Source organism: Chenopodium album, chromosome 15, assembly GCF_948465745.1.
Source record: "Chenopodium album chromosome 15, dcCheAlbu1.1, whole genome shotgun sequence".
NCBI classification, from domain to species: Eukaryota; Viridiplantae; Streptophyta; class Magnoliopsida; order Caryophyllales; family Amaranthaceae; genus Chenopodium; species Chenopodium album.
Genome location: NC_137848.1, coordinates 47,516,497 through 47,530,947, shown reverse-complemented (window position 1 = coordinate 47,530,947; position 14,451 = coordinate 47,516,497). Strand labels below are relative to the sequence as shown.

The window sequence follows — 14,451 nt, the reverse complement described above, 5'->3', positions numbered from 1 at the left end:
CCTTGTATAGAAATCGTGGCATAAAAATAATCTTGCTTTAATCCCTATAACATATTATTATTCCATTCGTAATAATCACTTACAAAATAATCTTTAGTCATACGTAATATTCCTTTCGTCCCTTGCAATTAGTGAAGAGGCACAACCCTAACATCGTCCAAAACAGGACCACACATGTGACTAAAATCAACGGTGTTGTGATAATAAGAACTCCAAAAGGTTAGCCTAGTTCTATCTGAGATAGCCTTAAATTTGAGACTAGCAGAAGTGAAACGACCCTTTCCCTTGGATTCATAGTTAACTTTAACTGTATCTTTGGCCGCGAATGCTTCCACTAACATAGGTCCATTGCATCCATTTTTGGCATCTCCGATTTTGAAGGTGAGGAGGTAGAATTGATCTTGGACCGTTCTAATGATTTGAGCTATCGCGCTCTCTCTTCCTCCTACTAATTCGACAGCAAAGGATTTTGAGGGCACAGAGAAGTGTGTTGAATCAATGTACTTGACTGGTTTTAGTGATTCAATAATCCAACCAGGAAGTGGAGTGATATAATCATGGGCATGTGGAAGGAGGAGGACTCCTGTTGAGAAATTTTTGAATACATGTGGACCTATTTCAAAGTCTCCATTCTTCACCATGTTTCCTAAAAGAATTAAAAAATACAAAAAAAAATTAAAAAATTGTTAAACATATCTCTAAAGGTTGTAAACTAATAGGCTTCATCAGCTTAAACTTTTGGTTGAGTTTGTATTTAATTTGTGTTATTCTACCAATGAGGCCAGTCTGGGCCTAGCGGCAAATTCTTATTACAGGCTGTGTACCAATAAATCAAAGGTTTGTACCCTTTCTCCCTAGTTTAATTTATAATGTCATGTAACAATTGTAACTCAGTCGGACAAAAAATGTAAAATTGCATAATATGTTCAAATTGAATTGATCTTACCTATGGGTTTAGGAAGTGGTGCCATCTCTTTGATTGCAATGGCATCCATAAGCGGTCCACATTCAGGGTCTTCTTCCTTACCCGGGTTATGAAACGCAACCTTAACAATTTGAGAAGTGGCCTCAAAAGCCCAAGCATAAGTATCTCCTCCATTGCTACTATACAATGTTTGGATGGGTAAATCCGCGGAGTCATTGGAAGCTGAAACCCCTAAGACCTCATCTAGGGCACAAGTTCTTGTTGCGCTAAAAGTAAGAGAGTAATATGACCCTTTCTTAACTCTCACATATTGATGTATAGAGGCCTCATTCCCTAGCCTTATAGCATGGATACCTCGTGGAACCGCGAAAAAGAAGCCACCCGGTTGAGGTCCACCTGATATGTACTCTACCAAGCCCTTCTTAACCCATTTTGGGAGGGAGTATTTTCCTTTGATTACTGTGCCCTTTAAGTCTGATGGCTTTGGCCCTTGTTCAAAGTTTCCATTTGGAAGAAGTCCTGTATGTATGTAACATAAAAATTGTTGAAACATTTGCTTGTTGAAGCCTCACTAGTAAATGTGAAAAGCACATAGCTCATTTCAAAATTTAAAAGTATTATTTAAATTGATTCATTTGAGAATATATGACAAATTAAAAATATAAATAACGTGCATATTAACGTAATAACTAATGTTTAATTCAACGTGATATATCTACTTTTGTCTTTCCATATATAGCCTTATGCTTCATTTTCAGATTAACTTCAACAGTTTAATTGAAAAACTTAGCAATTGATGTGTACATAAAATTTTACAATATAATAACGATTAGACCTTTTCTAATACAATCGCGCAAATATATCAATAAATATATTTTTGAATTATGAATCAATCAATCAATCAATCAATCAAAGCCTTAATCCCAAAAGTGGGGTCGGCTAACATGAACCAAATTTGATTATTCCGTGTAGTCATCAACATAAATCTTTCTCCTCCATCCCTTACGATCCAAAACTTCATCCTCACGTAAATCCATGCACTTCATATCCTTCCTCACTCCTTCCAACCAAGTCATCTTTGGTCTCCCTCTTCCTCGTTTAATCCCTCCATGGTCCCACTCTTCCACTCTTCGCACCGGTGCACCCTCGGGTCTCCGTCTTACATGTCCAAACCAACGCAGACGATTTTCCCTTAATTTATCTACAATGCCCGCCACACCTACTTTCTTGCGAATAACCTCATTTCTGATTCTATCTCTTAAAGTGTTTCCACACATCCACCTTAACATGCGCATTTCCGTAACCTCCATCTTTTTAATATGCTCTTTCTTAGAAGCCCAACATTTTGAATTATGAACTTTGCCAAAAAAAAAAATACATAGGTTCGCCATCAAAATTTTGCTAGTAACATGTTATCCGAAATGGGAGCATAAACATTGATTATTAACATACGAAACAATGAGCAAGTGGTAACTAAAATATACTTCGTAAACACTACTAAAACAAATACACAAAATCATTTATATAGTACTATCTAATAAAGTATGATAAGTATTAGTCGAAGATTGCATGGTACCCCAATATCTCAGATTAAAACTCGTCTATATCATTATATATTGTCAATTATTAAATTACTCACCATCAAGCACAGTAGCATTGATTGAAGAAGCAAAATAATCACTGCAGCTTATCAAGACGAATACGAACACAAGGCAAAGGGAAGACGAAGCCATTTTGAGAGAGGAAAAGAAAACGACCGAGGTCTCGAAAATGTGCACTTAATCTAAACAATGAGATTAGCAATATATACTACTCGAGAGATGCTGTAGCATTATTGAATGTTATCATGAAAAGAGTAAGGATTTGAGTGAAAATGAATTGGAAATTGAAATAATCTCGTGGTTTAGTCCACTATATAAGCCGTGAGTTATGTTGGATTGCCTCTAATATCCTTCCTCTTTCTTTCTAAATTGGTGTGTTAGTAAGCTTCGTTTTACACACTTATCTGGGGGAGCTCGTAACTCTGTGGTCAACTATGACCTTCAGCTTCAAGCTAGACGTATTGTTCTATTCAGAATTGTTTTCTTTCTTATTTAACTCAAGTAACATTTATTAATGGAACGTAACAAGAAGGTCGAAAACAAATAAGCTACTCGTAATTGGTATGTAATTTAGGGTAATAATATATGTAGGCATTAAGACTACAAATAATAAGCCTCTAATACTTTTCTTGAATGTACTAATTTTGGCTAGGTATATTACGAATTTCTTAAAAGTGTGTAAATATTATCAAGTAAATTATTGTTGAGCTACTTTCATTATTGTATATTTAAATATATTTATCAACAAAATTGTACATTGAGAGATATACATAGGGCTGCAAACGATATGGGCCGAGCCGAGTTTTAGTCTGTTCGGACTAAGCTAATTATTCGTGTTCGAACTATCTCGAGCTTTTAAAAATCTTGTTCGAGCTCGGCTCGTTAAAAAATTGGCTTGTTCAAGCTTTGATCACGAACGTACTCATTAGCATTTTGAGTTTAAGTTCGAGCTTGAACCAGTCTAAATAGGGCTTGATTAAATAAACGAGTCCTAATTTATCATTAAAAATATGGTTTCTTTCAAAATTTTAACACGTCCATTTAATTTTATATAAGATGTTTATATTCTAACTATAGAAAAAAAGTAATGACAGAGTTTTCATGCCTTTACTTGATGAAATAATCAGTACTTTTTACAAATATGTATGAATAAAAGATATATAAATTTTCCAAGTATTAATTGGGTATGAAAAAACCTATAAATGGACTTAGACAAGCTATTCATGAACATTACCGAGTCAAACATGATGTTGTTCGAACTTTGTTCATCTATTTGACGAGCTTAAGATTTTTGTTCAAGCTTGTTCATTAGCTTAACAAACGAGTTTTGACCAAGCTTTAACCGAGTTTGTTCGCGAGTAGTTCACGAACGTATTGCCTCATTTACACCCCTAGATATACACAAGTTATAGTGATACAAAATTTATGTTACGCTATTTAGATCATAGAAGGCCAAACTCGGAGTAGCTTATATCATGGAGTCGATGGAGACGTCTTTGCTTACATCTCTTTGCAACTCGTCCAACTATCCTGTTGAAGGATGGTGCTCATTTCTTATTGCTGCTGATGTAGATGTTTATGTTTTTTGTCCTGTTCCTAGTTTGTATGCTGTCATTTCATAGCTGTTATTTTGTAAGTTTCTTAGGAAGTTTCTCTATGGTGTGCTGTCACTTTGTTAGTGGTTCAAGCAGCCTATATATGTAAAGACTGATAGTGTAATCAGCTTATGATGAATGAAATGAACAATCAGCAAAATGAGCCAATCTAAATTTCAGTGTGTGATTTATTCTTCTCATCATATTATTGTCTTCATGGTATCAGAGCCGCAGGCTCAGATCTAGCCTAAAAATTGTTCTTTTCTTTTCTCAAACTCACAAATATTCTCTGATATTAATGTTCTCTATATAAAGTTGAAATCTTTTTACTCTTTTCTGCTTAAAATCTTCTATTTATAATGCCAACAACAACTATTGAACCTATCAGCCCTCTTTATCTTCACCCTTCAGATGGTCAAGCGTTTGTTGGAATTGAGAAACTTCAGGGATCTTCCAACTTTAGGTCATGGAAGAGATCTATGGAGATTGTTCTAGCTGGAAAAAGGAAGCTTGGGTTTGTAACAGGAACACTGAAGAAATACCACGATGATGAGGTCAAATTTGAGACATGGGAGACTTGCAACAGGATGATCATCTCATGGATACTAGGGTCAGTATCAGACTCAATAAAACAATCTATTATGTTTGTTAACAGCTCATCTCAGATTTGGACTGAGCTGGAAAGGAGATTTTCTCTCACAAATGGGTCTAGGAAATACAAACTTAACAAAGATTTGTATGAGACCAAGCAGCAAGGAAAGAAGATCAGTGAATACTATACCAAAATGAAAGCAATATGGGAAGAACTGGAATCTCTCCATGCTCTTCCTGTAATCACTAATATCACTTCTGAAGTGAGTGTTTTCCTGACATCTCTGAACAAGCAAATGGAGGAACACAAGTTGTTCCAATCCTTAAATGGTCTTGATGATGAATATGGACCTCAAAGGAGTCAGCTTCTCATGATGACTGCCTTACCATCTGTAGAAACAGCATGTTGCTATCTTGAACAAGAAGAGTCTCAGACATCCCTCTTAAACAACACTAAAGAAGAATATGAATCTTTAGTGATGTTTAGTAAGGGATCAGGCTCACCTTCAGGGGGAGTTCCTTCAGGGGGAGGACCACCAGGAGGAGGTGGTTTTGGTAGAGGATCTGTTCCCCTCTTAGATTATGGCTGCACAGCCTGTGGGAAAGCAGGACTCGTGGCAGAAGACTGCTGGATAGTTGTTGGGTACCCTAGTTGGCATGAAAAATACCAGCAGAAACCTGTTCCAACATTTCAGAAAGGAAAAGGGAAGATAGCTTCTGGGAACAACAAGTGGGGAAACAAGAACAAGGGCAACAGAGTTGCAGCAAATGTAAGCAGCACTTAAAGTGAATTTGGTGGATCGAGCATTGGTATGGCAAACCAATTCACTGTTCCGCAGATAGAGGCTCTGTTGAAAATGCTTCCAAAGCAGTATTTTGGTGATAATGATGATGAAACAGAACATAGCTAGGTATGGTGTCATGTTGTTTTGCTGAATCTATTGAAAATGAGTGGATAATTGATTCTAGTGCTTCTGATCATATGACTGGCTATTTAAATGCAATGCATGATGTTGTGAGAAGCAAAAATAATCCTTAAATCAACCTACCTACTGGCCAAACTGCTAATATCTCTCACTTTGGCAATGTGAATCTAGGAAACAACTTGTCCTTGAAAAATGTGTTATGTTGTATGTTCCTAGTTTCAAGCATAATCTTATCTCTATGAATAAACTTATGCATGATTCACATAGTAAGATATTATTCTATCCCAAATATTGCATCATACAAGACTTAGAGTCTAACACTGTAAAAGGGATAGGAAGGATGAGGAGTGGTCTGTATTACCTGGAAAACAAACCTATTGAGTTGTTATAAGTTAATTAAAGGCCCAAATATCTGGAAAGGAAGAAAGTGAGAGAAGAAATGCTATGAATGTCAGTTCATATAGAAATGTTCCTACAATTGTGACTAATGTCCCAAAGTTGAGTTATAGAACTTTATAGCATCATAAATTGGGACATGCTCCAATCTAGAGGATTGAGAAAATCCAAGGGCTGAAAGGGTTGAAAGAAGGAAAGGGTGAGGTTTGCTTAACATGTCCTCTAGCAAAGTTCACAAAGCTCCCTTATGTTGTGAGTGAGTCTAGAGCAAAGGAGCCATTTGAACTTGTGCACATTGGTACATGGGGTCCTCATAGAGTGTTTACAAAGGGAAAGTATAAGTACTTTATGACTATTGTAGATGATCACTCAAGATTAACTTGGGTGAATCTCATGGTGCAAAAATCTGATGCATTCAAATTTCTTGAGAACTTTATGAAAATGGTGAAACTCAATATGGAAGAAAGGTAAAGATTTTGAGGTCTGACAATGCACCAGAATTTGAGGATCAGAAGTGCAAGCCTTTGTATGAAAAATTGGGGATAATTCATCAAACCTCATGTGTAGGAAGACCTCAGCAAAATGGAAGAGCTGAGAGGAAACATAAGAACATATGGGAGATGGGTAGAGCTCTGAGATTTCAAGTAGGGCTTCCTGCGAAATACTGGGGTGATTGCATTCATGTTGCTGTGTATATTACCAACAGGTTACCCTATGTTGTGCTAGGTGACAAAACTCCATATGAGGTTCTTAATGACAGAAAACCAACATGTGAAGAATTAAGAACGTTTGGGTGCCTTGCTATGGCCAGTAATCCAAGCATTTCTCATGATAAGCTTGATGCAAGAGGTATTCCCTGCATATTCATGGGATATCCAAGTAATCAGAAGGGTTACAAACTGATTAGTTTGATAAATGGTCAAGCTTTTGTATCAAGGGATGTGAAGTGCTATGAAAATATTTTTCCATATCACATCTTTCACACTGTTTCTACAGAAAGAGAAGAGAACCAGAACAGTGAGCAAAATCAGAGCTGGATTGATGATGATGGGGATAGTGCTCATAGTGATTCAAAAAGTGAAGAAGCATATGAAGAAGAAACTGATATAGAATTTCAGCAAGAGAAGAACCAAACACAAAAGAGATGAGAAGGTCTTCTAGACAAACTAGATCTCCAACATGGCATGAAGACTATAAAGTAGGTGCTACTACTTTGAGCTATGATAATGCTGTAAGAAAGAATGCTGAAACTCATGCAAGTGCAAATTATTTCTATATGATGGTATCTCCCATTAAGGAACCTGATCCAATACACTTCAAAGATGTTGTAAAGCACTGCAAATGGCAGGAAGCAATGAATGAAGAATTGGAAGCTCTAGAGAACAATAACACCTGGGAAATTACCGATCTTCCCCAAGGAAAGCATACAATTGGGTGTAAATGTCTCTATACTACAAAGTACAATCCTAAGACAGGAAAGATTGAGAGACATAAATCAAGACTTGTTGTTCTTGGGAATAGATAGAAGGAAGGGATAGATTACAAAGAGACAATTGCACCTGTAGCAAAAATGTCAACTGTAAGATCTTTTTTGGCTGTTGCTGCAATGAAGGGATGGAATGTTCATCAAATGGATGTGAAGAATGCCTTTCTTCATGGAGATCTTCAAGAGACAGTGTACATGAAGCTTCCACAGGGATATCTTGGGAAAGGATTCAGGTACTATTCTTATCTATGTTGATGATTTGATCATCACAAGAAGTAGCATGGACATGATTTGTGAAGCAAAAAAGTACTTGAATAGTCAGTTCAAGATGAAGGATTTGGGTAAGCTTAAGTATTTTTTGGGAATTGAAGCTGACAGAACAGATGCTGGGATATTTCTATCTTAGAGGAAGTATGTTTTAGATATGCTTCAGGAATACAACATGAATGGGTGTAAACCACTCATATTACCCATGGATGTCCATCACAAGCTCACTCACAATTCTGGTAGTCCTTTGACTCAACCTGAAAAATATCATAGGTTGATTGGAAAATTGATATATCTCACCATAACCAGACCAGATATTGCCTTTACTGTTCATACTCTTAGCCAGTTCATGCACTCTCCTACCTCTGCTCATTATCAGGCTGCAATTAGGGTTCTAAGGTACTTGTCTGGGTCTAAGAGTCAAGGGATTCTTCTTGCTGCTGATTCTGTTGTAGAACTGAAAGCTTATTGTGACAGTGATTGGGCAGGCTGCCCTATCACAAGAAAATCGACTTCTGGTTTTTGTATTCTTATAGGGGACTTTCCTATATCCTGGAAAGCAAAGAAACAGCAGGTTGTAGCTCGATCTACTATTAAGGCTGAATATAAGTCAATGGCTCTCACTGTTTGTGAAGTCATGTGGCTTAAGCAACTCTTAAAGGACCTGGGTCTGAAATCTCTTAAGCATACTCCCTTATTCTGTGATAATCAGGCTGCCTTGGCAATTGCTGCAAACCTAGTTCAGCATGAGAAAACTAAACATGTGGAGATAGACTGCCATTTCATTAGAGAAAAGGTGATTGATGGGATTGTTCTTCCTACCTATGTTAAGAGCTCAAAACAACTTGCAGATCTATTCACTAAGGTGGTGTCCACAGAACAATATACTCAATTACTCAACAAGCTGGGATTTCAGAATTCTTCCTCTCAGCTTGAGGGGGAGTGTTGAAGGATGGTGCTCATTTCTTATTGGTGCTGATGTAGATGTTTATGTTTTTTGTCTTGTTCCTAGTTTGTGTGCTGTCATTTCATAGCTGTTATTTTGTAAGTTTCTTAGGAAGTTTCTCTATGGTGTGCTGTCACTTTGTTAGTGGTTCAAGCAGCCTATATATGTAAACACTGATAGTGTAATCAACTTATGATGAATGAAATGAACAATCAGCAGAATGAGCCAATCTAAATTTCAGTGTGTGATTTATTCTTCTCAGCATATTATTGTCTTCATATCCATATAAGCCATTATGTTCAAAAAATTGTATAGTACGTAGAGGTTAAATTATGTCGCTTAGAAAAATATTATTCCCCTTTTTCTCCTATTGAATGTGGGAAAAATTCTCTTTCATTACTTGCATTGTTCTTTATGTTTAATTTGATGGCTTTTTTCCTCTTCTTCATTGTTTCCATATCATATAGAAAATGGATTCCTAAAGAAAGAGATCTCTTTCTTAGGATCCCAAGCAATGCCTCAGATCAAGATAATTCGATCAGCTCTAATATGAAAAGCCTCCATGAATAATGTACAATAATTGTGAGTTACTTCTTAGGGTATGCTCATTTAGCTGATTTTTACTTATTTGAATTTATATAAACTTATCGAGCTTGTCTGAATTAACTGAAAAACTTATTTTAGTTGTAATCAGCACTTAGCTTGGTTAACCCTTATCACAACCTATTTTTCCTGAACTTATCTTATCTGAAGTTAACTAAATTTATCTTAACTTATCACAACTTATTAGATCTGAAATAAGTGAAAATAATATAAACATAACAGACCCTTAATATTCTAAAAAAATGGAGAATAATTACAACCAATAAACACTAACTAACTTGCAAGAGAACGTCTCATTAGTGGGCAACAACTAGTCCAATTAGAGCCACAACATCCTCAAAGGCATTACAAATTAAGTCCTAATATTTTTTGTCAAAAGGATTTGCATATCTACCTGGATTACTATAAGTAACAAATAATTAAAGAAGGAATTAGTCAAGGAAGCAAACACATTTTATTTAACAAATGTGCAATTGAGAATAAAGTTACTACGAAGAATACAATAACCTCAATATACATGTAATGTACGATTGTACACATATAATGGTAAGTAATTCTAAATTATTAACTTATATTTCATGATATTGTGAATAAATTTGATAAATATCATGCAACGAAAATCATTTTAATTGTTTTACTATGACAATAATCAATAAAGAGGTACCACCTTAACATCATCCAAGACAGGACCACACATGGATCCAAAATCATTAGCTTTAGTGTGATACATTGAGCTCCAAAATGTTAACCTAGTTCTAAATGACATAGCCTGAAACTTGAGACTTGCATGTGTAAAACTACCCTTTCCATGAGACTCATGGTGAGCTACAACATTTTCCATTGCCGCGAATGCTTCCACCATCATTGGTCCGGTGCAATCATTCTCCGCGTCTCCAATGGTGAAGGTTAGGAGGTAATGCTTGTTAGGAGTTGTTCTTATGATTTGAGCTATCGCGCTTTCTCTTCCTCCTATCAACTCAATGGCTGCAGACCCTGAAGGTACAAAGAAGTGTGCTGAATCGACGTATTTTACAGGTTTAAGAGATTCGACAATCCAGGCAGGGAGTGGTGAAACAACGTCCATCGAATGTGGAGATATAAGTACACCAGTTGAGAAATTGTTGAATACATGAGGACCAATTTCAAAGTCTCCGTTTTTAACAATGTTTCCTGCATGCAAAGATTAATTTCCATAAGTTCAATTTTGAAAAAAAAAATCTACTACCTCCGTTAACAGTTAATTGCAACATTTACCAAAAATGGGCGATATCTATTATTTGCAACAAACTTATTTCTTTCCTATTTTAGTAACTTTTTTCTATCTAAATGACCAAAATACCCTTATTTAAGACTTATTAGCATATAATACTACACTTAATTTACAAAACATTATAACCTTAATCTAAATTGATTATCTTTCTCTCTCCTCCTTCATCTCTCGTATCATCTTTCTCTCTCCTCCTCCATCTCTCATTTCATCTTCTTCAACTCTCATCTCTCTTCAAATTCCAAACTATCTTACTTGTTGGTTTCAGATCTGATTATTTGTCGGTGGTTTGCTTGATTTGTGGTTGGATTTGGTGGCTTATGGGTGGATTTGCAGGTTTATTGGGGTCATTTATGGGTGGGTTTGGTTGGATTTCGGTGGTTTTAGTGGTGGTTGAGTTCGTGGTTGGGTTTCGGTAGTTTTGCCTGGGTTCGTGGTGGGGTTTCGGTGGTTTTGGTGGTAGTTGGGTTTGTGGTGGGGTTTCGGTGGTATTAGTTGGGTTTGTGGTGGGATTTCGGTGGTTTTGGTGGTGGTTGGGTTTGTGATGGGGTTTCGGTGGTATTGGCTAGTTTGTGGTGGGATTTTGGTGGTTTTGGTGGTGATTGGGTTCGTGGTGGGGTTTCGGTGGTTTTGGCTTGGTTTGTGGGGAGGGGGTCGGTCGTTTTGGGTTCGTGAGTTAGGTTTCGGTGGTTTTGGGTGGGTTTGTGGTTGGGTTTCGGACTTTCGGTGGTTTGGAGTGGGTTTGTGGTGGGGTTTCGGTGGTTTTGGTGATGGTTGGGTTTGTGGGTAGGTTTCGATGGTGGTTTTGGGTTCTGGGTGTCGGTGGGTTTGGTGGTTCTGGTGGTTGTCGGTGGGTTTGGTGGTTCTGGTGGTTGTCGGTGGTGTTTCTGGGTTCAGTGGTTCTGAGTTTAGGTGATCATGGGTTTTGTTTAATTGTTTTTTCTAGGTAGGATTAATACTTAACCAAGTGCCCTTATTTTTCAATAATAATACTTTAAAAGTTTTGCCTAGGAGTCTGTGCTACCCCCTTTGTTGCAAATAACTGTTAAAGGAGGTAGTATATACTTCCTCCGTTTTTTTAGTTGCTACACTTTTATTTTCACGGTCTCCTAGAAAGTTTTTTAAAAAGAAGAGAGATATAGAGAGAAAAATAAGATAGACCTATGTGAGTAGGAGAGAGATATAGAGAAAAGAACGTCAAAAATAGAAAGTGTTGCAACTAATTAAAAATTTTCAAAATAGAAAAATATAGCAACTAAAAAGAAACAGAGAAAGTATATTATGTCATGATGCAAGTATATGATGGTAAATGTTTCAACATTATGATATCGCTCAATCCCCTCATCAACGCGTACATTTCAAATATAATAATTGATGTTCACTTATGAAAAATCATATTTCCTCTATTTTTTTATACTTGCAACACACCTTTTATCACGCTTATCGATGAGGGGATTAAACTAGGTAAACGAATGAATTAAGTAATGAAATTTAAACCGTAGTAACTTATCCCTTTCTTCTTATAGGTGTTAAAATTTTGTAAATTAATTCATCCGTTTACCTAGTCTAATATCATCCTTAACATGCGTGCCAAAGGAGTGTGTTGTAACTAAATAAAAACGGAGGAAGTATTAATTTTTGCTAATCTAAATTCATCTCACCTAATTGGATCGATCACTAGTTCTATATATTTTCATAGAAGTATGTACTTCCTTTGTATTGATTATATTTGTGTTTTGAACAAATTAAACTACATTTATGGAATATAAATTAAAAAAAAAAAAGTTAAAGAGGACATCAAAGTTTACAATCTCTTAAAAAAAAACTTTTAAATATTTGTAAATAATTACGAAGTAAAATAGAAGAAGCTAAGAAAATTATAGATAATATATAGGTAATATATATTTAATATTCGTTGTCTCTACAATTCTTTCTATTTAGACAGTGATTGTCTTACAAAAAAGTTAAAACAGAAAAAAAATTTAGGGACGGAGGAAGTATTGAGTAAATGAATAAAAAATTATAGTACCTATTGGTTTGGGGAGAGGCAACATCTCCTTGATAGCAATAGCATCCAAGAGTGGTCCACAAGTAGGATCTTCTTGAACATGAGGATTGTAGAAAGTGACCTTAACAATATTAGAAGTTGCTTGAAATGCCCAAGCATAAGTATCACCTCCATCACTACTATACATTGTTTGAATGGGTAGATCCGTGGTTTCTTTTGAAGCCGATACCCTTAAAACCTCCTCTTCTATACAAGTCTTTGTCGCGCTAAATGTAAGAGAGTAGAATGATCCTTTTTTAACTTTTAAAAATTGGGATATCGAGGCTTGATTCCCTAACCTTATCGCATGGACGCCACGTGGAACAGCAAAGTAGAAGCCACCTGGTTGAGGTCCACCTGATATATATTGCACTAAGCCCTTTTTCACCCATTTGGGAAGGGAGTATTTGCCAACAATTACCTTCTTATTGAGGTTTGATGGTTTTGGTCCTTCTTCAAAATTTCCATTGGGAAGTAGTCCTATTTATTTGGGAAAAAAAAAAAAACTCAAAGATTAGTATCCTAGTGTTTAGATGTATGATTAGATCAACAAAAATTGATTAACACAAAACTTGAACTTCTATTATTTGGAATAAATATGATTTAATTACATACGATAATGATGGGGAAGAATTTCCATTTTTTTCCTTAAATAATAATGACTTAGGCTTTTCTCCTCATCTCAATTTTGATGAACTTTAGGCTAAGTTTTTGCTTAATATGACTCATTAATTTCACTTTACTAATTTCACTTTACTATTTATTCTAGTAATAAAGTTTACTATTTTCATTTTCCTCAAAAAAAAAAAAAAAAAAAAAAAAGTTTACTATTTTCATGTGAATCATATCTATCTTAGTGGAAATCCAGTTAAAAAATGCATGGTGTCCCATTCTAGTCAATCAATTGTTCTTTGGGTTTTCTCAAAATTGTTCTTTGGGTTGGTAAAATGTATACCAGCTATCTTGATCCGGCATAAATAAGACCAAACCGTTATTATTAGTGAGCTCAATGCAACTATATGCAAGTTTAATTTGTAGGTCGTAAATTACTTTACATGAGCTAATGGAGGACTTGAACTTGTAAGGAGGGACATCATTGCATTGTCGAAAAATTATGCATTACTACTCTAAGAAAAAAAAAAATACACACGCATTATATTTGTAAATGCGTACATATATACTTTAACCAAATAAGCTAATTTATCATACTACATTAATTATCTGTTTGCAATGTTTGAATTTGTGATGTTGACACGAATTCACCATTAAAATAGGTCAAGTTTGCATCGAAACAATGACTACATTTGCTATTTATAAGCACTTGTTTAAAATTTACAAAAACATAAATAATAATATTTGCCAAACTCACCATCGCGAGGGGCGGTGTTAACTGGAGAAGCAAAATAACTGCTGCTGCTTATCAACAAAATGAGCATAACAAGGCAAAGATTTTGATAAGAAGCCATCATAGTTTTCTTGTATAAGAGAGAAAGAGAGAGTGAAAGAGGGAGAGAGAGATCCCTAAATTGTGCAATTGCAATGAACGATGAAAAATAAACCATATAAATAAGCTGTACTTAATTCACCATCATGATACTAGCATTGATTGTGAAATAATGACTTGAGAAATATATGCCATGAGAGGTGTTAACTTGTCTCCTTTTTGCATCCTAGGTTTTATTCTCTTACTCCGTAGCTTTTTTACTCAACTATTATATCAATTCATTTTATTTAAAGTATGCATTACATGAAAGCGGATAGGACACAAACACGAAGAAGTAACAATCAAAAAGATTGAGAT

The 14,451-nt window shown here is 35.6% G+C and overlaps 1 protein-coding gene and 2 pseudogenes across 2 annotated transcripts; 1 reads left to right on the top strand and 2 right to left on the bottom strand.

Moving 5' to 3' along the window:
* Positions 1–41: 41 nt before the first annotated feature.
* On the bottom strand, positions 42–2,658 carry LOC145581313 (protein TEEBE pseudogene; annotated as a pseudogene). Its single transcript, XR_014099619.1, has 3 exons — positions 2,565–2,658; positions 947–1,444; positions 42–646 (listed from the first exon to the last, which is right to left on the bottom strand). The product of XR_014099619.1 is annotated as a protein TEEBE pseudogene (transcript).
* Positions 2,659–4,480: 1,822 nt separating this feature from the next.
* On the top strand, positions 4,481–7,182 carry LOC145581312 (uncharacterized). Its single transcript, XM_081638338.1, has 3 exons — positions 4,481–5,482; positions 6,188–6,418; positions 6,502–7,182. The coding sequence occupies exons 1-3, from the start codon at positions 4,481–4,483 to the stop codon at positions 7,180–7,182; spliced, it is 1,914 nt and encodes a 637-aa protein (XP_081494464.1).
* Positions 7,183–9,956: 2,774 nt separating this feature from the next.
* Positions 9,957–14,116, bottom strand: LOC145581311 (protein TEEBE pseudogene; annotated as a pseudogene).
* Positions 14,117–14,451: the final 335 nt, after the last annotated feature.

Coding starts and splice junctions, on each gene's coding strand:
- LOC145581312 (XM_081638338.1), top strand. CDS start 4,481: ATGCCAACAACAACTATTGAACCTATCAGCCCTCTTTATCTTCACCCT. Junction 5,483..6,187: donor GCAACAGAGTTGCAGCAAAT/GTAAGCAGCACT, acceptor GCTCCAATCTAG/AGGATTGAGAAAATCCAAGG. Junction 6,419..6,501: donor ATCACTCAAGATTAACTTGG/GTGAATCTCATG, acceptor TATGGAAGAAAG/GTAAAGATTTTGAGGTCTGA.